This window comes from Pelodiscus sinensis, chromosome 7 (assembly GCF_049634645.1).
Source record: "Pelodiscus sinensis isolate JC-2024 chromosome 7, ASM4963464v1, whole genome shotgun sequence".
NCBI lineage: Eukaryota > Metazoa > Chordata > Testudines > Trionychidae > Pelodiscus > Pelodiscus sinensis.
In genome coordinates this window covers 56,989,918-57,014,269 of record NC_134717.1, presented here as the reverse complement: position 1 = coordinate 57,014,269, position 24,352 = coordinate 56,989,918, and the positions used below count along the sequence as shown (strand labels likewise).

Genomic DNA, 24,352 nt, shown 5'->3' with positions numbered 1-24,352 from the left:
TGTTCTAGGAACATGGTCATTTCAGAGAATATACTGGAGAAGAGCAACTTTTTGTGTGGAGGAAATAATCTGAACACCCTATTTTGCTTTGCTTTTTGTACCTACAGCATGTGATTGAAAAGGAGGAGCTGAAACTTCACCTACAAGCTTCCAAAGATGCCCAGAGACAGCTGACAGGAGAGGTATTGGGGGGCTTCTGTTTATAATTTGAAATAGTGAGAAAAAGAAGTGCAAGCTTAGAGGGAAAAGAGAACAAGCTTTTGGTTTTCTTTAAATGCCAGGGGGGTACAGAGTCAAAGAAAAGAACAGAACACTTCTAATAACTCATCCCGATTGTGTTTACAATCCATGTGAGTCTAAAAGCAGATGAGTTGTCCATAGAGAGAGGTCTTACTGCTTCAGGCATTTATGAAGACTATATCAAGTGAATGTGTACAGTTTGGGTTGCAGCTGGCTAATTTTTAAGGAAATGCTCTTTGTTCTGCACTTGGTATTGCAGTACTATTCACCTGTATAGATTTATTCCAGGGTACATTCATTTGATCATTGCAGGTTGTGGATTGGTGGTTACATTAATGACCTCTGTTTTCTGTTGCAGCTGCATGAATTACAGGATTGGAATGCAGAGTGTCTGGGGTTGTTGCATGAATTACAAGAAGAAGTGAAGGAGCTGCGCAGCAGAACCAGTCCTGCTGTACATCTCTGCCGCCCCCAGTCATGTGGGGCGTTTCCTTTGGTAATGAATCTTGGGCTTTCTCTAGCATGGTGTATCCACACTACTATGTTGTAGAGCTGTAATACTACCACCAGTCTTTAGTAACGTGGAATTACAAGGACAAAACCACAGTTGCTTGTTCTAATGAGGAGAATGCCCAAGAAAACAATCCTGCAGTTGTCAGAGGGTTGGAGTGAATGATCTAATCTTTCCTATTTCTGATCCTAAGATCTGAAGTTATCTTTTAACCGTTCCACATTTGGGCCATTCATTCACTATAAAGTAACTTAAAAATGAACTCCGCATTGTGTTCCACACTTCCCTTCTCTTTACCTTGTATCACCACCAAACATGTCACAGCCTTTCTTTTTTAGAAGTTGATCCCAGTTGTATATAATGTTGACCACTATGAAATCCAAATGATTTACAAGATTGGTTTTTAACCAGTATTTTATGAACCTAGTCTCTCTACACCTAAATTGTTTAGAGATTAGACTGCTAGCATGTTATATCGGGGGAAGTCCCAAACAAGTATGCTATGGATTGAAATGGCTGTCCTGCTGCACACATGACATGGCAGGTTTCAGTAGTTCTTTTGTAGGAAATTGAAGAAAATGTGCCCCCAATTCAGCTAGTGTATTTCCCCAAGCGGTGAGGCCTTAGTAGTTTGACAGCTTCTCTTTTTTTGTTTTAAAAAAAAAAAAAACTGTTCCTGAAAGTAATGAACATTTTATAATGCCCTATGTTCGTGAAATACTACTCTGCCATCTCCTTGTTGTGAAATCGGTGCTGAGCATCCATAAAAATGCATAGCATTGACATGATTGTAAATGATCTGTGGCAAAATTGAGATCTGTGGCAAATCTTGGTTTCTTTTAGATTAATGTTTTGGGGGAACTTTCTTTGGCCAGGTCTACATTAGAAACTTCTGTTAGCATTAGAGATGTTAAATATCGGTTAATTGAATAATCATGAATTAATGAATTAACCGATAAAAATTCATGAGGTTACTCGATTATTCTGTAGTCCCTTGGAGGTGGGGTGGGGTGGGCAGCCAGTGTTCTCTGGCCCCACTCCTGAGGAACCCCTTGTCACTCCACGCTGCTGAGTTTCAGAAGGTAGAGCTGCGAGGAGAGCCCATTTTAAAAAGTGCAGGGTTGCAGCAGCCCCTGTCCCAGATGAGGAGGGGGGCCTGGGACTGATCTGGGCTGCCTGCCTGGATCCTAATATGCTTTGAATGCAGAGACACAGCAGGGGTAGATCCCAGGCCCGTTGCAAGCCAGGATTGAGCTGGGCTGCTGGCCAGCCTGCTAAAAAATTTACTGGTAGGGGGGCGGGGAGGTGCATGTAGTCTATAGCATTAACCGATCGGTTAATCAACTATACTATTATCCCTAGTTAGTATAGTAATTAGCATGTGTAATTTTTTTACTTGGTATGTGTTGCCAAACTTGTGGAGGAAAGCATTTGACGATCTGTTTTGATTTGTTTGTTCTTTACAGGATTCCCTTGCGGCAGAGATTGAAGGGATAATGCGGAAGGAGCTGACTCTGGATGAAGAATCTGCTCTTGGTAAACAAAAGTAAGTTGGCTTTTACCTTCCTACACACATTCTCTTTTGACATTTTGCTAGACCTGCCAATGCAAGGGCTAAGACTAATGTCAATGAGATTCCAGTAATTGCTGGGAGTGGGTGAATCTAGATATTCTGTGCCTTATGCAGAGTTTCCATATCATTCAATAGCAAATCACCTTTCTAGTGTTGAGGTTATTTTCAACAATTTTATGGAATTTAGTACAGTATTTAGCACAATTTGCATACCTCTCCTAATTGAGGTCTCCAGGATGGTTAAAAAAAATCTACTGAAAGGATATTATTCCCAAGCTCTGTAAGTTTTAAACTAGTTTCTGCATTATCACATTGGTTTCATCCCTATTAAAATCTCTGGAAATTATCTATAGGGGAAACTAGAACTAAAGAGAGATAATATCACTTCCCAGTATCTTGAAGGCCTTTTTCTGGAGCCCTTACTCAGGAATAAGGGCTGAACCTAAAACATTTTGTTGACCTTGAAAGTTCCTGCATCATATTAATGCTACCACTTCTTGTTCTTTCAAGCCCTTACAAGGTGTCTTTTTCCCACCAGGAGAGAGCAGTTTCATCACTCAGACAACAGCCACTCTTTTTGGGCTCTGCTTCCTTACTATTTACTGGACGTGTATAGCTCAGTAAAAATCTTGTTATTGCCTGAAACTATTCTTTTTTTTGTGTCCTACCAAAACACTCTCAAAACATTATTAGACATTGATCAGTTCCTTCCTATAAGGATGAAAAGGGAATTGTGTGTGTGTTTGTTTTTTCTCTCTCTTTTCCAGGGTGCAGCAGAAACGGGCGTTCGATACTGTCAGGGTTGCTAATGTTATGCGTGGTCGGTCGTCTTCATTTCCCGCCCTACTACCAATCCCTGGATCTAATCGTTCAAGTGTTGTGATGACCTCAAAGCCCTTTCAGTCTGGCCTACAACAAGTGGAGGGCAAGGCACAGCAAAGGAGCAGTTCCAAGGAAATCTCAAAGTAGGAGACTGTGTATTAGTGTGGGTTTAGATTGCCTGTATGCATGCATAGGAATTATCAGTTTTCAGTGCCAAACTATCATCCTATTGCTCTCACCAAAACTAGAGGAGATAGTTGCCATGGCGAGTCAGGCACCTCTGTGGTGTGATTGACACTCTTTCCCTTATTCTCTTAACTGCTAACTGTAGCAACTTCCTGATCTCATCCCATGGGATATTGTGACCCTGACATGTAATATTAAACCTGTTAATGATATTCACACCTATTGGGTTGGCAAGTCCTATGTGGCTGTAGCTTTATGCCCCGAGATTGAAAGGGAAAGAGATTAAATGGTGTTTATAAGGCAGAAGAGTATGCATGTGAACAAGCAAACAATACAAAGAACTATAAAGATTCTAATGTAGCTAATTCATGACTGCAGAGAAAAAAAGCAAGCCAACAGGTTATCTTGTACGCTGGTTGTCTTTGTTCCTAAATAACGAAACTGTGAGATCTGCCACCACACAAATGTGTCTGCAGATTTAGTCTGAGACCTTGCAAAATACTGTGATACTGACTACACCAATTAAATATAAATCTTTTTAAAGCATCTTTTTTCTTCAGCCCAAAACTACATCCAACCCAAGTTCCTCTTTACTTTAGCAGATTTAGTCTTAATTCCCTATTCTGATTTCATGTTCCCTGAAGGGACAACCAAAAGCTGGGTCAACCTGGAACCCCTGGAGACAAAGATTTAGCTACAGCTCTGCACGCACTTCGCCTCCGTCAGCAGAACTACCAGAGTGAAAAGCAGTTCTTTGAGAAGGAATGGGAGCGTAAAGAGCATTTGGTGGCTGACGGAAAAGAAGAGGCTGATGGCTGTTGCACATCAGTAAAGAGTTGTCTGTGTGGGGGTACAAGCTCAGGATTCACTGACTTCTCTGGGAGCTCTCCCTGCCTGCGTCTGCTCCTGCCAGAAAAATTACAAATTGTTAAACCTCTCGAAGGTAAGAGAATAGTCTGTCTTCTCTCTCTAGCAGAAGGAAATGTTGTGCTTTGCTTATGATGGAATCGGTGTGCTTGGTAATTAATGTTGCTCTGGGAATGAGTTGGTACTCAGGAATCAGAAGCCCTTGGAGAAAGACATTTTCATTAAGCCAGTTATCTAGCTTGGTGGTAACACAATGTACATCAAGGTAAGAGACCCAAGTGTAGGAGCAAATGTGTTTCAGTACTAGGCATTCCTGTTTAACTCTCTAATTCTCTTGGTCTAAATTTTTCTCGTGTACCAAGATGACAGCCCCAGTGGGCCAGGTTATTTTGATATTGTGTCCTGGCCACTCTTTATCATTTGATCGAATGGAAGAGAAACATTGCAGTGCACTCTTTTTTTCCTCCCCAGGATCTCAGACTCTGTTCCACTGGCAGCAGCTTGCTCAACCCAACCTAGGTACCATTCTCGACCCACGGCCAGGTGTGGTCACAAAAGGCTTCACACCATTACCTGAGGATGCTGTCTACCACATCTCTGATTTGGAGGAAGATGAGGAAGAAGGGGAAGGAGGTATAATGTTTCAAGTCCAACAACCCTTTCTGGAGGAAGGGAAACATGCAGTGCCAAAGCCAGCGGCAGGGATCTTCCTACCAGCTATTACTTCAGCAACAGTGCCACCCATCGGTAAGTATCATAGAAGTTTATTGCATCTGACAAAGTGGGTCTTTGCCCACGAAAGCTTGTGTTCCAATAAATCTGTTAGTCTATAAGGTGCCACAGGACTCCTCGTCGCTTTTGCAGATTCAGACTAACACAGCTATCCTGCTGATACATGACAGTTTATGGTTTCACTTCTCATATCTCACTTATTATGGTTTATACTCCACTCTCCAAGCTGCCTTATGATGCTTATCTTTTTATTGCATTACCCCTGCCAGATTTTAAAGCTAAGTAGAGTTAGGTCAAGTCAGTTCTTGGATGGGGAGCTCCAGGAACACCAAGGATTTGCAGGATATAACACTAACAGTTCAGCAGGTGGCATTGTCCCTCTAAGCCTGTGGTGATACGGAAGCACACAGCTGGTGGAAAAATTGGTTATGAATGTGATTGAAAATTAAATTTTCAACCAAGTACTATATGTCTGTCAAAGGAAAACTCTGGTGTTCTTAATAAATATTGTATCAGAAACAGTTGACATTTTCTTATTTAAAATAACAAAAATGAAGTCTGGATTTGTCTCTGGGAAATTTAAAGGCAAACTTCTTTGCAGAGCTCGATTTTGTACTTGGTTGGAGAGAGAACATCTTGGGAGTCTTTGTTTTCATCCAAGTACCAAAAGACAGCAGTCATAAAACGTTAACTGAAGCACGTCAGTAAAAAAAAAAATCAGATTCACTTCTTGTGCTCTCCATCTTCAGAGCACTTCACAAAGAGCAACTAGTTCTTGGCACATGTGGGAGGAATATAAGTATTTTTCTCTCCTATTTTACTTATGCGAAAACTAAGACACAGAGACTTGATGTGTCCAGTGTCATGGGATGAGTTTACATCAGTGTGGAATGAACCTAGATTCCAGAATCATTCCTGAACTCAGAACACTAGGTATAGCACTCTCACGAATGTCCAAGATGCACACGCTAAAGAAGCAGAAATTCTAATGTTGAACAGTCTGTTTCGCTTCATCTTACACTGAAAAAAGTAAGGAATGGAAAGCCTCTTAAAATAACATATTTTCAATTTGGGGGAATTCCTTCCTTGGTCTTTAAACGTCCCAAAAATCCTAGAATAATTGTACCTTATCTTAATTAGACCCTTTCTCTCACTTTCTGTCCTTACTGACTGTGTTTTGTGTGTATTGCAGCCTCAAACCCAGGGAAGTGTCTTTCCTCCACAAACTCCACATTCACTTTTACTACCTGTAGGATCCTTCATCCCTCTGATGTCACTCAGGTTACCCCCAGGTAAGATGTCTGTTAATATTCAGAGAGCTATTGCACAGAATCTGTTGCCCCGGTATATGGAACCAGGTGCAGAAAAGAGGGGGAAAATGCATCTTCCCAGAGAGGAGTACTCAGGACTCCTCTGACTGATGTCCTGACTAGCAGTTTTAATTACCAAAGAATGATGAGAACGTCCGTGTATGTCATCCTCAGTCCATTTGCACACAAATCCCTAGACCTCAATCCCTTTAATTTCACCACACAACAGTTCCTATTGTGGAAGTAAATTTAGAGCAGTAAATGGAAATATAACTTTATGCAGCAAATAGTCTACTGATGGGATTCACTATTGCAGGGGGTAATTGAGATCTCTGCCGTGACTGGGTTTTTAAAAAGAACTAACTTTTTACATGTAGTTTATCCTCCCACATAGCACCTCTGTAGCTATCCAAACTTATGCCATTGTATACTTCAGGAAACATGATGCAAGATGACCCTGTTGCATTTGGGATCATGTACAGCTATACATAATTGGCAAGCAGTGTTAATAGTTGGTTGTATGTTGGATCTTGGAGTTGGTTGGTGGGTTTCCCCTGAGGTGTAGCATAGGGGAGGAGGTCCAGATGTATCAGTGGTCTGATCTAGATACATCTAGTGTCCTGATCTAGATACAATTTAGTGTTCTGCGATTTTAGAATGTCAGAGACTTCTTACCCGAAGGGATTCTAAATCTAGTCTGGAGCTTTCTTTCTATGCCCTGCAATAAAGCGGTGCACCAGAAACCAGCACCTACCTTCTCAATTAAAACTAGATCAGATTCTCAAATGTCATTGCACTATGATCCATCCCCTTCAGACAAACTTACTATATGACTCTAGGATAGGGCACTACACCCCAAGGCCATCTGAGCCCTGCTGCCTCCCGGGGAGGCAAAGCCAAAACCTGAGCCCTATACAGGATGCCGATAACTTGCGCCCTGCTGCCTGGAGCTGAAGTCCTTGTGTTTCCTCATCAGCCCTGGGCAGTCGGGCTAAGGTTTTTGCCTTGGCCCCAGCAAGTCTAAGCCAGGCCTGGCAACCCATGTAAAATGGAGTCCCAACACATTTTGGGGTCCCAACCAACAGTTTGAGAATTGCTGAACTAGATGTTGCTTCCTGAAGCACTGAGGAGTTATAGTAGCAAATGCAGGTGGGGTATGATGATGACAATGTTTGTGCATTGGAGATGGAAGATGAGAAGATATGTGGGAGAGAAGAAAACTTTGTACAGGTTGGACCTCCTTAGTCCGGCACCCTTGGGACCTGACTGGCCCCGGATGAGGGACTTTTCTGGACCAAGAGAGGTCATTTCATGGTCCCCCTTGCTGTCCCTCTCTCTGCTTCCTGGCTCCCCTGCAGCCCAGCTGAGCTGTGCTCTTGGCGCTCCCCCATAGCTCAGCTGAGCTGCGTGCCCTAGAATGTCTGACGTCATGTTGGACCAGAGGATCTTGGATTTCAGAAGTGCAACCTTTACTGCATAGAGTGTTGAATCCTCTTACCAGCTGAGGTGGCAGCTCTACAAGATCCTTCAGGTTGCAGCTTGGAGAACCAGATTTGCAACTGCTTTGACCTGTTAGCCTCCCTTCACCAATGTATTTTTCAGCAGAGCAAATGTTTTGTATGCTTTTATAATTACGTTTCTATGAAATGTATCCAGTAGTCCTAAGACATAATTGGCTTTAGAACGTTCTAAGTCATGGTGTTACCCTTGGGGCTGAAGCTAAAAAAGTAAACTCCTCCAAATTAAGATTTGTCAAAGAAATGAGTTTAATATGTGCTGTGGCCCTTGGCAGTCAATCCCGTTCTTAAATATACTCTTGTTAAAACATTTTTAGTAGTAGGATTCTTCCTCCATGGTGATTTTAATACTCTTAAAAGTGCTAGACTGTAATTATTTCTGTAATTTGGTTGTGTAGGATCCTGTAAAATTTGTTGTTTTCTCAATGTCAGTGTGGTGCCTTCTAACTTTTTTCCTCATGGCTTATGTCTTTCAATGAGGGATTTGCAAATCACTATGCTTTGTATTTCTGACTTAAAGGCTGAAGTTGTAATGAATCTTGTTATATGCAGGTATGAAATCGATAATCTACTTTTTAATCCGAGCACCACAAGCGTTATTTTAAAAATTATTACCTTACCCTGTTGTATGAAAGTTTCCAGAGGGAGGGCAAGGTGCAATAATAATGATATCCAGTGTGTGTGTGTGATTGTGTTGTTCTTTTTCAGCTCCATGTACCCTCCATTGTCCTGTGGAAGTAGTGGGAATAATACTGTCAATGCAATAGTGAGCTCCCCAGCCATGTCTTGTAGCCTTACGATTGGAGAATCCCTCACTAACAGAAGGGACCCTACCACCACCTTGAGCAGCACCACCAGCCTGGCTAAACTCTTGCAAGAACAAGGCATCTCTGCAAAGGTTTGCGATAGCCCCATCCCAGAAAAACTGCCTATACTACAGCCCCCACGAACCTTTTCCATTCCTTCTACTCCACCAAATTCTCCCTCGCACTCACCTTGTCCTTCCCCTCTGCCTTTTGAGACTCGAGCATCTCTCTCTGAAAACTTCCTAGCATCGCGACCAGCTGAAACATTCTTGCAGGAGAGGTGTGGCCTGAAACCACCCCATAACCCTCCTAACTTAGACCAACTGAAGATGAACCTGGTGGACAGATTGAAGAAGCTGGGTATTGCCAGAGCAGTCAAATCTCCAGAGGCAGGGGACCATGGGAAAAATCAAGGGCCAGAAATTGGCTTGCAGAGGCATGATTCGGCTGTGTTTTTAAGTGCAGGTAGCAATCTGATGGGTGGACTGAGAAGAAACCAGAGTCTTCCAGGCATGATTGGGGCACTTGGAGCTCCATTTTGCACATCATCAAAAATGGGTATCTTAAAAGAAGACTGAGTGGTTTCTATGTAACAGACTTCTAGCAGGACAAATAATACATTAAGGCTGAACATCTGATACGGGTGTGGAATGGGAAGTTGTTGAAGGAATGTGTATGTTAAAGTGGGCAAAGAGGGAGATGGCGTAAGAGAGAGTGCATGGAGTTGAGGAAGCAAGAAGAAAGAATTCGGAAGCGATCACAGGAAAAAAGAAACCAAAGGTTAAATTTTGAGACTCTTTAGGTATCAGACTTCCCTGGCTTGAGTAAGGGGAGACAATAGCAAATGCTTTTCAGTATCGTCAGCTTTCATATTTGTGTGTCTGGGGCAATACGTTGTCTAGTCCCTTTGCCCCCATGATTGCATTTTACAAATGTTAGCAGTCAGATTATACCACTAAAGGTTCTAGGAAAAGGAACAAGGAATCTGTTCTATAATGCACCAGAATAATTGGTCCTAACCCATCTTTGTACTGAAGAACAAGCACAGGAACAACTCAGGTTCCTTTGTTGTTTGCATTTCCAATTTAGAAATTAATCTGAACATCTTCTAAAAATATTTTGTATGTTAAGTTTTATACTTTTCTATGCATGTACAAAAACAGGGAAGGATGTTTATTTTGGGTAAGTGCAATGATAATGGAGTATTAACAGAATAACATTTCTCTGAACTTTCTGAAGGCTGCTAAAGCACGCTCAGGAAGTGCAATCAGTACGAGTTAAGCAGGAGATCTTATATTTTAGGAAAAATTGTTTATTTTAAGTGAAGAAACCTTTCCAAAGCATGCTATGCATATATTTTTAATTAAAGAAGGTTTATTTGTGTGCGCACAAAATCTCAGGCACATTCTATTGTATTAAAAGGGAGTAAAACATAAATGCTTGATTCAAGGTATAGACCTAATGGATTTGATATTTTAAAACACTTTCTATTTCTAGGCAGTATTCTGTTACACAGATTTCACTGAGGAAACAGTACACGAAACTTGTTCTGGAAGTGTGGTTAGTACAAAAACTAATATTAAAGACCTGACATTGAAGCATCAAGTAAAACAGAAATGAGTAGTTTTTGTAACCACTATATCAAATTGAAATGAGTTTTGTGTTAATCAGAAGATAATCTGCTTCTTCTTTATTGATGGAGAGCAGTTCAAAGCCTTCCTGTTTTGAGTGAAATGAAAAAAGATTTTAGGATGCAGACTCACTTGATTGTAACATTTAATGGATGGGAATCTACAGGTCACCTGAAAAAAAAAAATTAGTGTCTTTGGGTACTAAATAGCAAGACGCTTTGAACCTATCATCGGGGGATTTACAATAATTCTAGCTATCACTAAGCATAAACATTTGTCCCTTTAAATAATCTCTATCATGATTTATAATGCACCTACAAGGGAAAAATCTGTCCAAAACTGATCAGTGCTGATCTCTGCAAGTGATTCTATTGTGAACAAGTCCTTAATCTCTGTGAAACAGAGTAGTTTATTCTATTCTATTCCAAATGTTATTACAAGGAACTTTCACTTATTTTAAGAATCCATTTCTGTACAACTCAGTTAACAATTATACCTTTACCTTAGTTGTTAAATGCAGTTGTGGCGGACTTAGGGGAACCAAGCCAGCATGAGTAGTGAAAGGGATCAAACCAGAGTTCCAAACTGTGTTTGGCTGAGTGGTCTTTACTTGCACTGGAGCAATTTTTACAGATGTTTTAATGCTCTTTGGGCCCATTCATTCTGACCAGTCACACAATGATAAGATCTGATTTGGCCACAGCCATGTTTTAGCAGCCTTGGTTAACTCGGATGGCTAACCTTGTTTGTGAGACATGTGTAGCTGGGGCTCTTGGTGGCATTCTCTGGAGTCCACAGGAGTGAAGGAATCATATGACAGGTTCTACGTTATAACTGGCAAGAGGCACAACCATCCTAATCTGGGTTCTTGGCACTGCAGGACTGTAGACACTGAAAAAACTTGAAACGGGACAGATCAGAAAATATAATGGCTTTATAAATGGATTTTATAACATTTCCTACTTTCACACTCTTAGGTGTCTTAAGGGTGCTTTGTGATATAACGCTTGTTTCTAAAAAGGGAAAGTAGTCACCAATCCAAGCACTCGTTACTTCACAACACTTCTTACAATCCACTGCATTCAGTAGTTTCATTGGTTGGCCTTTAGGAGTTTGCTTAGCTCACATAGTTGTAAAAGATTAATCTGTTAATTTAAAATAAAACAGAATTAACCTATATACATTAAATGACAAAAAATGTTCCTAATTTTTAATTCAGAGCATTTGGGTTGTACTTCCCTCACCATGAGCAGGGTCTTAACTCACTTGGCAATTTGCTCTCCAGTGAACTGAGCATTTGGTTTATCACCTGTGTTTTGCAGTTCCCAGGGGAATATCGGGTGACAAAGCAATAGGAAACTAGACAGGCTGATGTCTGACAACAGTTGTGTAGAATTAATGTCCAATGTATGTACACTTATTATATAAATACTTGTAAAATATAGCTAGGCTTTTACATGTATTAAATCTTGTAGAATTAATATATATGTATTTTAACTAGCTTTGTAAGATTGCTATAGCTATAGCAGTGTATTCACAGCAGAAGAATCACTGAGTCTGACTTCTTTTCAGACCAGAAAAGTACAATAATTAAATGCATGTAAGTTTGGTTTTGAAGCTTTTTAAAAACATACTTTGATTTGAATGATACCAAGTTGTCCCAGCCTAATGTACAATAAAGTTTCCATAAAACAATGTCTCAACTACCTGTCCAAATCAGGAATGTGATAAAAGCAGAACTCGTGCACTGTAGTAGCTGCATATTTATCTGTTCAGTTGAAGTTTCTTTTATCTTGCATTTGTGTCAGTGGATATTTTACGTTTTCTATACTTGTGCCTAAATTCCATGGTCAAGGAAAATTAGACCTGAAGGATGTAGCAGGGGTTTGTGCCAAAACTAGAGGACAAAATTTTGTGATAAGCCTTTGTGGTGGTGATATTGGTAGCATATTTAGTTCCTATGAAGTTGAAAGAAATGGTTACCATCTCCTGCCTCCCGCTAGTTATAAGTATTTACATGAATGATCTACGAACAGTCTCCTGGATGGAGCTAGTAGGAATAGCAACAAACAGTTGAAAAAAAAACTGGTGTTTGTTCCATCACAAGTTTGTGGACATGGAGAAGACAAAGGAATTTAGCCATTGTTTTTAAGAAAGACCCAGAAAAAGTTTCCTGTGATATCACTCTACTACTCTGTCTTATTCAAGTTTTGAGCATATTTAATTTTCTGCCTTTGGAAACACAGGGCTGTAGCTTCATTAATTGAATTTGAGTTGAAACATACAAGCCTATTCACTAAAGGCACACATGGAAGTAGGTTGGAATATCTTTTAAGCAGAAGAAAACCTATTTAATCAAAGAAAACAGCACAGAAAAGAGCCAAGGTTTAGTTTTAAGACCCATTTAGCCATTGCATAGGATAGTTACACAACATGTTTTGAGAAACTGAACTTTTTTGTTCTTCTACTTTTTGCATGTAAATGTTTCATAGTGGAATGTAAATTTGTTAATAAACATGTACAAACATGCCTTTTTACATTGCACTGGTTGCACTGTGGTTTTTTCCATGTATCCTTTCTAAAATACACAGCAAATAATATATATATATAGAGTTTGGCTATTTGTTTGTTCAAGAATGCCTCCCAAATAGTAAGACATAAGACCACCAAATTTGGCCTACAGCTTCCTCTTAACTTAAAGCAACATAGGGGTTTGGTTGTGCCACGAAAACAGGATGTGCTAGGAATAAAATTAACAGAAAAGAGTCAATCACCAAATCAAGTGTAGTCCTCAAAACTGACATTGTTCAAGATGGTTTACCTAAAAGGGGGAATGTGCACACTGGTTTCCTCCCCAGGTAACAATTATTTACACAGGGCTTGATAGAAAATAGAAGTGATTTTATTAAGTAGAAGCAGTGGGATTTAAATGGTGATAAGGGAGAACAGGCAGAACAAAGTAGGTTACAAATCAAAAGAAATAAAACGTTTGGCTAATTCTACACTGAAACCTCAGTACAAACTGTTGTATCATGCAAGCAAGTTGCTAACAAACTTCAACAGGGCTTTACCAAAAGTTTAGCCTCTTTACAAAGCTGCTGCATCCCTCAGTAGCTCACTCAGCCCCTGCCAGTCTTCCTGCTTCCCAACAGCCAATGCTCCCAGTTCTAATCATTACAAGCAGCATCTACAACTTACTCAAACTCACCCTTAAACCTCTTTTCCAGCTGCCCCACCACACCAGGGCTGTCTCCTCACCCTGGGGTCTTTGGCTCCTTCCTTCAGGTGCAGCCCAGCCAAAAGACCCAGGCCTCTGCTTTCTTAGTCTTTTTGTTAAGGAAGTGAGGGCCCCCCCATCAACCACTGCACAGACTTAAGGACAAAAGAGATTAACAACCTTCCTGTCTCTCATTCACACATTTGAAAGCCACTAAGTATGTCTCCCTATGTCTAATTATACACACGCAAATGATACACACAAAGTAAGATAGACAGACCCAGCGGATTGTGACTCGGAGGTTGATGGGTTACACAAAATAATTCCCTCAAAGCACCTTGTATCTTGTATATTCATGTCCACAAGTCCATTTAATAAAGCGGGGAGGGGGGCCTCATCACACTGCACATAACATCTGGGGCTACTTCCTACACCTGAGCCCTGCTCCTTCTAGCCCTTAATTCACACTCTGCTCCCCAACCCCTTACATCACCTGGGGCTTGGGATCTTGCTACTAGCCCAGTACCTAACCCCATCCCCCTGCTCTCAGGGTCCACACTGGCATCTACCCTCCCCAGCCAGTTGCCCCATACTCAGGCCTCTGAGTCTGGCCCCCCACTGCCAGGTCTCTGCTCTTGGCCCACATGTGGGGGTCCCAGCTGTCCCTTCTGGTCCAATGCCCTCCCCACACCCTTATTAAAAAATCTTCCAGCACTGCTGTTGCCCTCATGATGCTAAATGTCCCGCACACCTGTTGTTAATTAGTAATTTTCCCTTCCTTAAGTGCCATGCTTTCACCCTTGGGTTCTGGGGAAAGAAACCTATTTCCTTGTCAGCCAGACCCCATCTCTGCACACGGGTCCCTCTAATGCTTCCTGAATTGAGCCCTCTTTGTCCTTGAGCACCTGTTTTCCTAATTCATCCAGCAGCCAGTCATCAGCAAATGGGCATTTTCAGATGAGAGCAAACCACTTGTGCACCTAATCAGCCTGCCAGCGGATATGCTGTGTTTTCCTTGCTGAGCCCCTAGTCCTGCATATACAGCATTCATGGATCTTTTACTTCCAGGAGTGGTCCTGCAGTATTCTCGGAGTTTGCTCCCTGATGAAATATTACATGTTTGCATGTTTTCAGGATCAGGGTCTAAGATACAAACTTTTGAAGTCCTTTAAAAGAACCTCTTGATGAGTCAGTCTCAAAATGCTCAAGCAATGTAACTCTAGATGTCTACACAGTGCAAGTGTTGAACTAAAATTGGGGGGGGGGGGTGCTTCCCACACCTGTGTCCTTCTCCTGGCCATCGACCCACACTCAGTATCCCAACCCTTCACATCACCAGGAGCTTGGATCCTAGCTATTGGCCCAGTGCCTGGCCCCATCCTACTACTCTCAGCACTCATCTTGCTCCAAGCCCCACGTGCAAGGTTGTTTGTGATTCGGGTCTTCAAAGGGGATACAGTCCTTTTGTGTTTTAGAAACTAAAGAACTTGAAACTGCTGAAACCCAGATATTTTTTAAACCTGTGACATCCAATAGAGTGTTCAGATAAATTTCTTGAGGGATGGGGCCCCAAAAGGCACCAACTATACTTCAAATTAGGACTTACTGGAAATAACCTTTGCAAACCATTTCAAATAACCCCACAGATATGGGGAGGGAGACATTTGAAATTGCCGTCCTAAAGTTGTTACTTGTGGAAGGCTTTTGACTGCGTGGGTGGTTACTATCTGGTCACATTGCAAAGATACACTGCCAAAAACAATCATTTTTCATCCTTTTGCCGGTGTCACATAGAGGCCAAGGACTGAAACTTTTAACAAGGGGAGTACCCTCCTCCATTGTGGTGTTCCCGCACCAGTCCGTGGTGGGAAAGTGTTGGGATCCCAACAGAGTCTTGCAGGGTCTTTTGCTGGACAGAGGATGAGAGTCTCTGGGCTGTCAATTCAGAACTTCTCATGTGAATTAAATGTACCTGAAAGCATTATTTCTGCCTTGCAATAATGGGCTTCTTACACTCTACCCCTATTTCTCTCTCAAGTTTCTTGTGCACGATTGAATAATTTCCGGCCGTGTCTGTGGGCAGAAGAGGTTTGTACACTCTCTCTTTAAGATGGAATGAATATGCGTAGCCAATGAAGTGGCCCTGTCCTGTTTCCATGGTGACAAGGGAGACTAACCGTGCCTAAGGAGAGGCAAAGACCTTGCTATGAAACAGGACCCCCAGGGCTGCTTTTTGATACACTTCAGAGGGTTCCAGTCTCTGGACCCTAAGAATCAAGCCAGTGGCTGTGTGAGAGTGACAAACCGTGAGTCTCCCTGTGGCGGGGCACGGTCACAGACACCCCTCGGGGGTGACTCCTGGGATGCTGACACGGCCACTGCCACTCCCCTTCCCACTCTCTGGGGCTCCTCACCGCTCGGTCCTGCTGGGCCAGCTCCACTGGCTGCCCCAGCCAAGACCCCGAGCTGAGATCCCTGCCCCCACCGAGAAGCAGCACAGACACTGAACGTCTTCAGGTGGAAGGAGAGTGCAGCATCGGGCCCAGCTTCCCAGGATACCACTCCCCAGATGGGCTCAGACCCCAAAGAATTAGATACGCCCCCTTTAGCAATGAAAGGGAGAATGGACACACTGGTTTCCCCCCTCCCCCTGAGGTATCAATTTCTTACACTGGGTTTGATAGCAAATAAAAATGATTTGAAGCAGAAGCAGTGAGATTTAAGTGAGAATAAGTGAGAACAGGCAGAGCAAAGCAGGTTACAAATCAAAAGAAACAGGGCTTGGCTAATTCTCCTCTGAAATGTCAGTACAAACTTACGCACTCACCCTGAAACCTCTTTTCCAGCTGCTCCTCTATACCAAGGGCTGTCTCCCCACCCTGGGGTCTTCGGCTCCTTCCTTCAGGTGCAGCCCAGCCGAAAGACCCAGGCCTCTGCTTTCCTATTCTTTTTGTTAAGGAATCCCTACCAACCACTGCTCAGCCTTAAGGACAAAAGAGATTGTTTAACACCCTCCCTGTCTCTCACTCACACATTTGAAACCCACAAAGTATTCCCCACGCCATAGGTCTAATTTTACACACACACAATACATATGTTAGAGTATGATAAACAGAACCAGTGGAGCATCACATGAAGATCGATGGGTTACATACACGAAACAATTCGCTCAAAGCACCTTTGAGTTACATAAATTCATGTCCATAAAGTCCCTTTCATAAAGCATGGAGGTGGGGGGGGGGGTCTGTCACATTCCCCCTCACACTTTTTGTTTGTGATTCAAATCTGCAAAGAGGACACAAGCTAGTGTCCTTGGGTTTCTGTTCTAGAGAATAAAGAACTTGAAACTGCTAAGGGCCAGAATCTAAAAACAAAAAACCTCTTAAATCCAATAAAACATTCAGACCAATTTCTGGACAACTGGGCCCCCTGGAGGCCCAAATAGATTTCCAGTTATGTCTTACCAGAAATAAGTTGGTGTTGTCCAAGTAGAGGGAGCCTGATGGTTTTGAGGTGCCAGGTACCAAAGCTCCCATTGGCGCTGGATTTGTGGAGTTGAGGTCTGATTTCTTTGTTTTATCTTTGTTGTGGGCTCTCTTCTGCCATGTTACGTTTCAGTTTTACACACCTTGGAATCAGGAAGTTTTGCCTGAATAGTTGGCCTAATTTTACCATTTCTAAATGTGATCCCATTACTCTCAGTTCTACCTTCCCCTGTTAGCATGCACAGTGATCCTTAGTTATTTACACCCTTGCAATAGTTATAGTCTACCACCATGATCCACTCTTTCCCTTAGCCCTCTCTTAGGTAATTATGCCAGTCTAGGCTACTGCCGTCTTTCCTGTATTCCCCAAGAATTGTTCTCTAAAGTGTCCCAGAATTCTTTATCGTGTGATGGTTCCACCGCTGAGTAGTGTCAGCAGAGGGCAACATGGTACATTTGTTGCTGTTTTTCCCATCTTCTGCTGAGGGTGTCAGTGCCCATGAGGAGAAGATAGCTCAGTGGTTTGAGCAGTGGCCTGCTAAACCCAGGGTTATGAGCTCAGCCCTTGAGGGGGCCATTTAGGGATCTGGGGCAAATCTGTCAGGGATGGTACTTGGTCCTGCCATGAGAGCAGGGTACAGGACTTGATGACCTCTCAAGGTCCCTTCTAGTTCTGTAAGATGGTCAAGATTTCATGGTAGTTTGGAAGAATGGCTCACAAGGGCAGGATGCCAGGCAGCTGGAGAGTGTATCATGGAACCCACTGGTTGTGCTCAGACCTCAGTCATGATGCACCTAGCATGCTACTAGGCACTATGTTAGACCATGTTGGGAACCATGGCAAGCCAGAGCCTTGTAACTATGGTTACACTAGTGACCACCAGTTATCCTGGTGTGGTTGCACCACAGGCATATACAGCCAGATGATGGCTGGCCTTCTCACTGATATTACAGCGCTCAATGCAGGCCAAAAGTGCAGTGATCTTTCTTTGGATCCCAAAAGGATGAATGTCTCCCAGGCTTACTCATCGATGAATGTGGTGAATCTCCATGGCCCACTTGGAAGTAGGGATGTAAAATCTCGTTTAATTGGCTAACTGGTTAAACATATTGTTTAACCGGTTAGCCAATTAAAAGGGGACAGAGGGCGGCCATGGCCCCCTCATGCACCGCTGGCAGGGGCTACTCCAGTGCAGTGAAAGCAGCCTCTGCCTGCAGCACAATCAGGGCCTCCTTGCTGCAAGACTGGAGCCACCCCCTACCCATTGTAGACAGGGAGCTGCTCCAGCCCCACCAGTTAACTGGTTAAACTTTCACATCCCTGTTCAAAAGTAGCCCATAGAAAAAAGGTGATACCCGACTTACAAACAAAATCCAAGACTGGTGAATGCTTCTGAATCCTCATATCTTTGTTTCACTCCTGCCTTTTGCCCAGCCAGGGTTCCTGCTTTGCAAATATGTCTAATTCCCACTTTGTGTACTGTGCCTGTTGGGACCCTTGGAATGTGAGAGGTAGAAGGCTAATAAAGACCAGGCCAGGATTATTGAATCAGAGAGCCAGGTAAGCAGAAGCAAATTGGAGGAAGAGGGAATTCCATTTTTCTGATTCTTTAACACCAGTTTCTTGCACTTACCTTTATTTGTGCTCCATTGGGAGGAGCTAAGTTTTATCTTTACTATATGTTTGAGAGAGTTTGTGTTTGTCCATCTATCCAGCTGTCTATGAGTCTGTTTCAAGAACTCGTAAATGGTAAGCGCTAGGACCACCAAATTTGGCAGGCAGCTTCTTCTCATCAGACCTTAAAGCCAGATCAGGACTTGGCTATGCCAGGACAAGGGGATGTGCCTGGAATGTGATTGTCTCTCATAAAATGGAAAGGAGGGGTCTGCTAGAAAGGCCCACTTTACCACAGGGAGGCAGCAAGGGGCCAGAGATGGGGACTGAGACAGCTATCATGCCAGTGGGGCAAAGCTGGAGAAAGGGACAGCTCTCTACTATATATTTGAGAGAGTTTGTTCATCATGTATCTGTCTTCCAGCCAGGATGTCCTTCCCCCGGCTGCACCCACTGCAGCGGCCATGGAGAGGCATTTCTTACCTGGCCCCAAGTGAGAGAGGGGGCTGGGAGTTGACCTCTCTCCCCAGCCCCACCCCAGAGCAATGATTTTAAATGAAGAGAAACAAAAATTATTTGAGTTAAGGACCCGAGCAATGCCGGATAACTCTTAAAGCTACAGGTAACTTATGTGCATACTGATTTTTACACAAGCATCGTGTGACATTTTGGGTTGTATACACCTTTCCAAGTGTATTTTACCCAGATGCTATTGGCATTAGCCTTTAGTGCTGGTGTCAGGTGCTGTGTGCGTGTGTCATTTTTGTCCTGCTGCCGTGAAGTCCAGAGGGAAGAGATGGGACTAGAGGATTGCACCTCTGCAAGGCTCTTGTTTAGATACACAATGCCTTCTCTTAGCAGAATTCCAAGAGGCACAATCCAAGCCAAGTAACTGTAGACTTGCTGTAACATCTGAGTATAGAGTCAGGGCCAAAGGCTGCCCAGAATGGTGTCCAGTGCAACCATATTGAAGGCATTGTGACTGTAGCTGGGGTTTGGCAAGAATGCGGCCGGGCCCCAATATGAAGCAAGCTGGCTAAAGGGTTGCTGCCTTCAGAAAGTATGAATTGTTTTTGCTCCCCACAGGCTTTGCTGCCATGGTTATATAAGCCCAGTTTGTGTCACATAAATATGTCTAAATGCTATTCGTATTTTTAAATCAGGTCCTCCTCACTGGGCATGATCTTGAAAAACCAAAACAGTTTCCTGTTTGCACTGAAACCTCCCAGCACATCAAAGTGAGTATTTGCTTTTAGCGAAACAACGCAGGAGGGGCTTCAGCGGGCTGTGACATGAATGGCTTTCCAGCATGGGCCAGTGATGAGCTGTGGTGTGTGGCAGAAAGCAGATCACTCTTCCTAGTACAGGCAGTCCCCGAACGGGGTGAGGCAACTCCCGCACATGCGCAGCAGCATTCCCGGGGCTCGCTCACCTGGGTCCTAGGATCCTCCTTCTCCTCGGGCCAGCTCCGACTGGGGTCCCGCAGAGCTGCCGGGCAGAGGAAAAGTGCCTCCCCACGCCCGCTGCCCCCCCCCCCACTCCCCTGCCAGCAACAGGCTGCCGAACAGCAGACAAAAGCAGCCTCTCTGCCCCTCCTCCCCTCTATACATGCCGGGCTCCCGGAGCGCAGCAGCGTCCCCGGGGCTCGCTCACCTGGGTCCTAGACTCCACCTCCTCCTCCTCTTCGGCCGGCTCCATCTGGCCTCTGCCTGCAGCAGCTGGCCACAGGGACAGGGATCCCGCAGAGCTGCCGGGCAGAGGAAAAGTGCCTCCCCACGCCCGCTGCCCCCCCCCACGGCCTCGCATCCTGCACGCCTCCCCCCTCCCCCCCTGCCAGCAACAGGCTGCCCCCTCCCCTGAGCAACAGGCTGCCGAACAGCAGACAAAAGCAGCCTCTCCGCCCCTCCTCCCCCTATACATGCTGGGCTCCCTGGGCAAACAAAGACTCCACCAAAACAAACAAAGTGCTGGCCTCATTGTGTTAGCAAAAAAAGGACCCTCCTCCTAGAACCCTGGGTGGTGTGTGGAAATAAAGCTATTAGCTCAAAGCATGGTGCAGAGCTGTTTGGTATTTGATGAGTTACTCCTTTAGTCCTGAGTTTGTCACAGGGACAGAAATAGATGTAAAATCTTCTGAACAGGGGAACAGACAGCAAAACAAACATTAGAGGGGAGTTAACCTTTCCCTATGCTATCCAAAACTAAAAAAAATGTTTGGCTAGAGTTTCCCCTACAATATGTACCAGTTCCAACTTACATACAAATTCAACTTAAGAACAAACCTACAGTCCCTATCTTGTACGTAACCCGGGGACTGCCTGTAGACTTAAGACTTCACATCCCTAACTGCCCAGTGGTACTGAGGTTGTGGTAATTTACCCATGAAGCGCTAAAGCCTCCATGGCATAGAGTCTGACCAGTGAACACATGTGATGGAAACCACGTTTGCTGCACCATCTCCTGCCTTCTGCTTTGGGTTGTCACCATTTTTAAAAAAGAAACAACAAAGTGGCACCTGGACACACAAGCTAAAACCAAGAACGTCCAGATGAAAACCAGACAGACAGCAACCCTCCCAGACACATAAGCCAAACCCCAGACTCTCTGGCTGAAAACCAGATGGGCAGCAACCCTAGCTGAGTGGTGGTACCTGCCTGGTACAGAGCGCCAATAGCTCAGGGAATGTGGCTGGTGTTGTACATACATGTATGATATGGGATGAACAAAATCTCTAGAATCAGGTAAAAGTAATAACATACAGGGCTCACAACAGCTCTCGGGGAAACTGGTTGGCAAGCTCAGTATTGCTGTGCTCGTGCACCACTACGATCCCTTTGTGGTTAAGCTCTTCACCCCCGTTATCATCCATATAAGGGAGCATCAGGCAATGAGGGTTAATCCTCTAGCTAAGACCCATCAGGGACACCTTCTCAGCTGTTCCTGGAGGCTGCTAGTGGCTTCTGTTTGTACAATGCCAGACAAACTCCTCATCTTCCGTGGAGTGAGCGTGGTAACTTTCTGCACTGCACTATTTTAAGGCACGCTCCCCGCCCCCGTCCCTCTGCCCTTGCAAACTCGGTGACTCTCCTGTGGTATTATTCTGGCTTGTGTCTATACTCCAGAGACCAGTGACTCTCCGCCTGTGGCCCTCCAAGCAGGTTGATTTAAGAGGAAGGTGATTCATGAGTGTGCTTGTTTTCCCTCTCTGGTCTTGCCTAGGAGCTCACATGCTCATTGTGTTCTACCTGGTCCTGGGAAGAAGCCCCGTGGAATGTAAAAACCTCTGCCCATAGCACTTCTCTGGGAATGACCCTGGAAACTTTTGAAGCTCTGTGGGAAATTGCACAGAGACATCTGGGAAGGCGCAGTGGTGAGATTCTGGCTGGGAGCTCAAGCTATGTGGATGACAGTGGCTAGCTAGCGCTATCCCTAGTCAGCACATGCAGCCAGCTTCAGTTTTGCAGTCTCCACTCCTGGGGCAGCCCTCATCTGAGGTTGCCCGTTATGCCTCAATCTGCTGCTATTGTAAAAATGCCCCGTTGAGAACTCCAGCAGCTTTGTCTCGCGTGCAGTAACTGAGTGAGGTTGGCAGGTACAGCCATGAGCTGATTGCCAGGGTCACTGCCAGAGAGTTACCATGTTTCTTGAGCCTTGCCCTGGCTGTCGGGTGCCCCTAGCTGCTTTCTTAATGCTGTTCATCATTTCTCTAGAGTAACAATTTAGTGTCCAGCCTCATCCCCCACAGAATGCTTCTGGCAGTAGCAAAATGTGGCTTAAGTGCCTATGGGGCTGCGCGCTGCAGCGTTCAATGTGAGGCCTGTCTGTCTGTCCAGGTGGGGGCAGGTCTGGCAGAGAATGCAGGATAGAAGCTGTGGAATGAAGCTTTCTCTGTCCTGGACACTGTTTCTTCTGTTTTCTTTCATCTAAAATACATGGCCCAGTCCAGGGTGGGAACCTTTTTTGAGTGGGCGGGAGGGGCACTGACACTCAGAAAAATCAGCACAAAAAACCCTCACTGATGTGGCGCCCAACTAAGGAGGAGCTAGACTCGCTCCACATTCCCCTTGCACACCAGAGCCTGGGGAGGCCCAGCCTAGCAGATTTTGTGTGCTCCAGCCCTGTGGTGGGGCAGCAGGGGGGCTGGAGTGCCAGCACGGCTCCCCAGTGCTGCGGGAGGCCCTCAGCCTCAGGGACCGGATCCAGGCGAGCTGCAGGCTCCTTGCAGGAGGACTAACGGGAGTTCGAATTAGCAGCTTTAAGTCGAACTACCTAGTCCATGCCGCATGTAGCCGTGGACAGGTAGTTCGAACTACGGGACATTTAAAAATGGCGGCGCCTGGGAACATGCAAATGAAGCCCGGGATATTTAAATCCCAGGCTTCATTTGCAAGTTCGAATGCCTACATTAGCCTCCCTAGTTCAAACTAGGATGGCAGTATAGACGTACCCGGAGTGTCCCTGGCTCTGATGTTTGAAGTGGAGCAATTTTAGTCCCTGAGCAACTCTGCTTGTTTGCAACTCTCTGAGGAGGCACTTTTCATTTGCAGAGGGATATTGCCCACCAGAAAATGTGGCTATCAACTACGAAGCAGAGAACCCCCTGACGTGAGTAGAACAGGCGAAAGGAATCATTGCTGCTGTAGAATGCTAACAAGACTTTCTTCTTCCAGTGATTGCGCATGTGCCTTCTGCCCTTGGCGTGCCCATGCCTCGCACACAGCACTCAGAAGTGTTTTCATTAGCCGTGTTCATCAGGGTAGCTTGAGAACCTTCTGCTGCCTCCCACCACTTGTAGAGTTATAAAGGGCCCAGCTTCCTGCGAGTCCCCTCCGTTCTGTCTAAGTCCCCGTGCAAATCATTGGAATCCTGTCTCTTGTCTTAGACAGTGCTCTTGGTATGTTCATTATCAATTATTTCTAGGTAACTTTCTAGACTCAGTACTTAGTGTGAGTTCTCATTTTTGGCCCCTGTTGGTTTTTTTAACCATTATGTGGTGCCAAAGGATGTCTTGGTCATTGGACCTCAAGCCCCGCAAATGCTTATTGGCTAGTCGACAGGACTTCAAAGCAGCAGTGCCACTTGAAGCCTGGGGCAAGACCCCGGGCTCCATGCAGTGTTGCTGCTTTGAAATGCCATGTGCAGCCCTGGGCCAGCTGAGGTGCCCCCAGGCTGCATGTGGCACATGGAGCCCAGGATCAGCTGGGGACTCCCTTGCTGAGTCTGGGCTCTGTGCAGTGCTGCCGCTTTAAAACACTGCGGGGAGCCCAGCGTCAGATTCCTCGTGGTGTTTCAAACAGGCAGCACCATGTGGAGCCTGGGATCAGCTGACCCCAGGCTCCATGCAGCGCTTTCGCCTTTGAAGGGTAACAAGAGCCCTAGGGCTGTTGCTACACTTCAAAGGTGGCACGGCCCTATCGACTAATCGAATAGTCGATGCAAAATGCATCGACTATTTGCTTAGTCAGTTAGTCCATACTTAACACCCTTAACCCTTGGCACGTCAAAAGCTGGAGCGCCAACCCCTCTCTCCTGAACAAACTTCCACTTGGCTTATTAGCATTCTGCCCGACTTCCCCATGCAGTTAATCTGGGCAAGAAATTCTTTCCTTCCTGTCCTCTACACTGAGAGCCTACTGGAGGCACCAGGTCAGCAGCAAACTTAAGCCAATTGTAGCTGCCTGGCTCCTAGATGCAGAGATGCTGTGTGTGGTGAATGCTGGCCTGGGAGGTGATGAGTTATCTTGCTTCACTGCTGTGAAAATAACTGGAGGCCCTGTTGCAGGAATGTGTGGGCTGCCCTTGATCTGTGGGCTGAGCATAAAACACAAAAGTAATAGCAT

General features: G+C 44.7%; 2 protein-coding genes across 5 annotated transcripts in view; both read left to right on the top strand.

Annotated features, from left to right (window-relative positions):
• Positions 1–12,737, top strand: part of TRAK2 (trafficking kinesin protein 2) — a 72,585-nt gene extending 59,848 nt beyond the window's left edge. For all 3 annotated transcript variants that reach the window (XM_075933871.1, XM_075933873.1, XM_075933872.1), the window contains 8 exons: positions 108–182; positions 599–736; positions 2,218–2,297; positions 3,092–3,289; positions 3,977–4,275; positions 4,671–4,946; positions 6,124–6,223; positions 8,467–12,737. In XM_075933871.1, coding sequence (XP_075789986.1) covers positions 108–182; positions 599–736; positions 2,218–2,297; positions 3,092–3,289; positions 3,977–4,275; positions 4,671–4,946; positions 6,124–6,223; positions 8,467–9,142 — 1,842 coding nt within the window. In that variant the 3' untranslated portion in view covers positions 9,143–12,737. The remainder of the gene's footprint in view (positions 1–107; positions 183–598; positions 737–2,217; positions 2,298–3,091; positions 3,290–3,976; positions 4,276–4,670; positions 4,947–6,123; positions 6,224–8,466) is intronic.
• Positions 12,738–12,870: 133 nt separating this feature from the next.
• The window catches only part of FLACC1 (flagellum associated containing coiled-coil domains 1), a 35,206-nt gene continuing 23,724 nt past the window's right edge, over positions 12,871–24,352 (top strand). The window contains exons 1-4 of one of the 2 annotated variants that reach the window (XM_014578856.3): positions 12,871–15,718; positions 18,337–18,458; positions 19,676–19,750; positions 23,060–23,117. In XM_014578856.3, the coding sequence (XP_014434342.2) occupies positions 18,355–18,458; positions 19,676–19,750; positions 23,060–23,117 (237 nt within the window). In that variant the 5' untranslated portion in view covers positions 12,871–15,718; positions 18,337–18,354. Of the gene's footprint in view, positions 15,719–18,332; positions 18,459–19,675; positions 19,751–23,059; positions 23,118–24,352 lie in introns of both variants that reach the window. The other variant, XM_025189910.2, reaches the window with a different exon arrangement.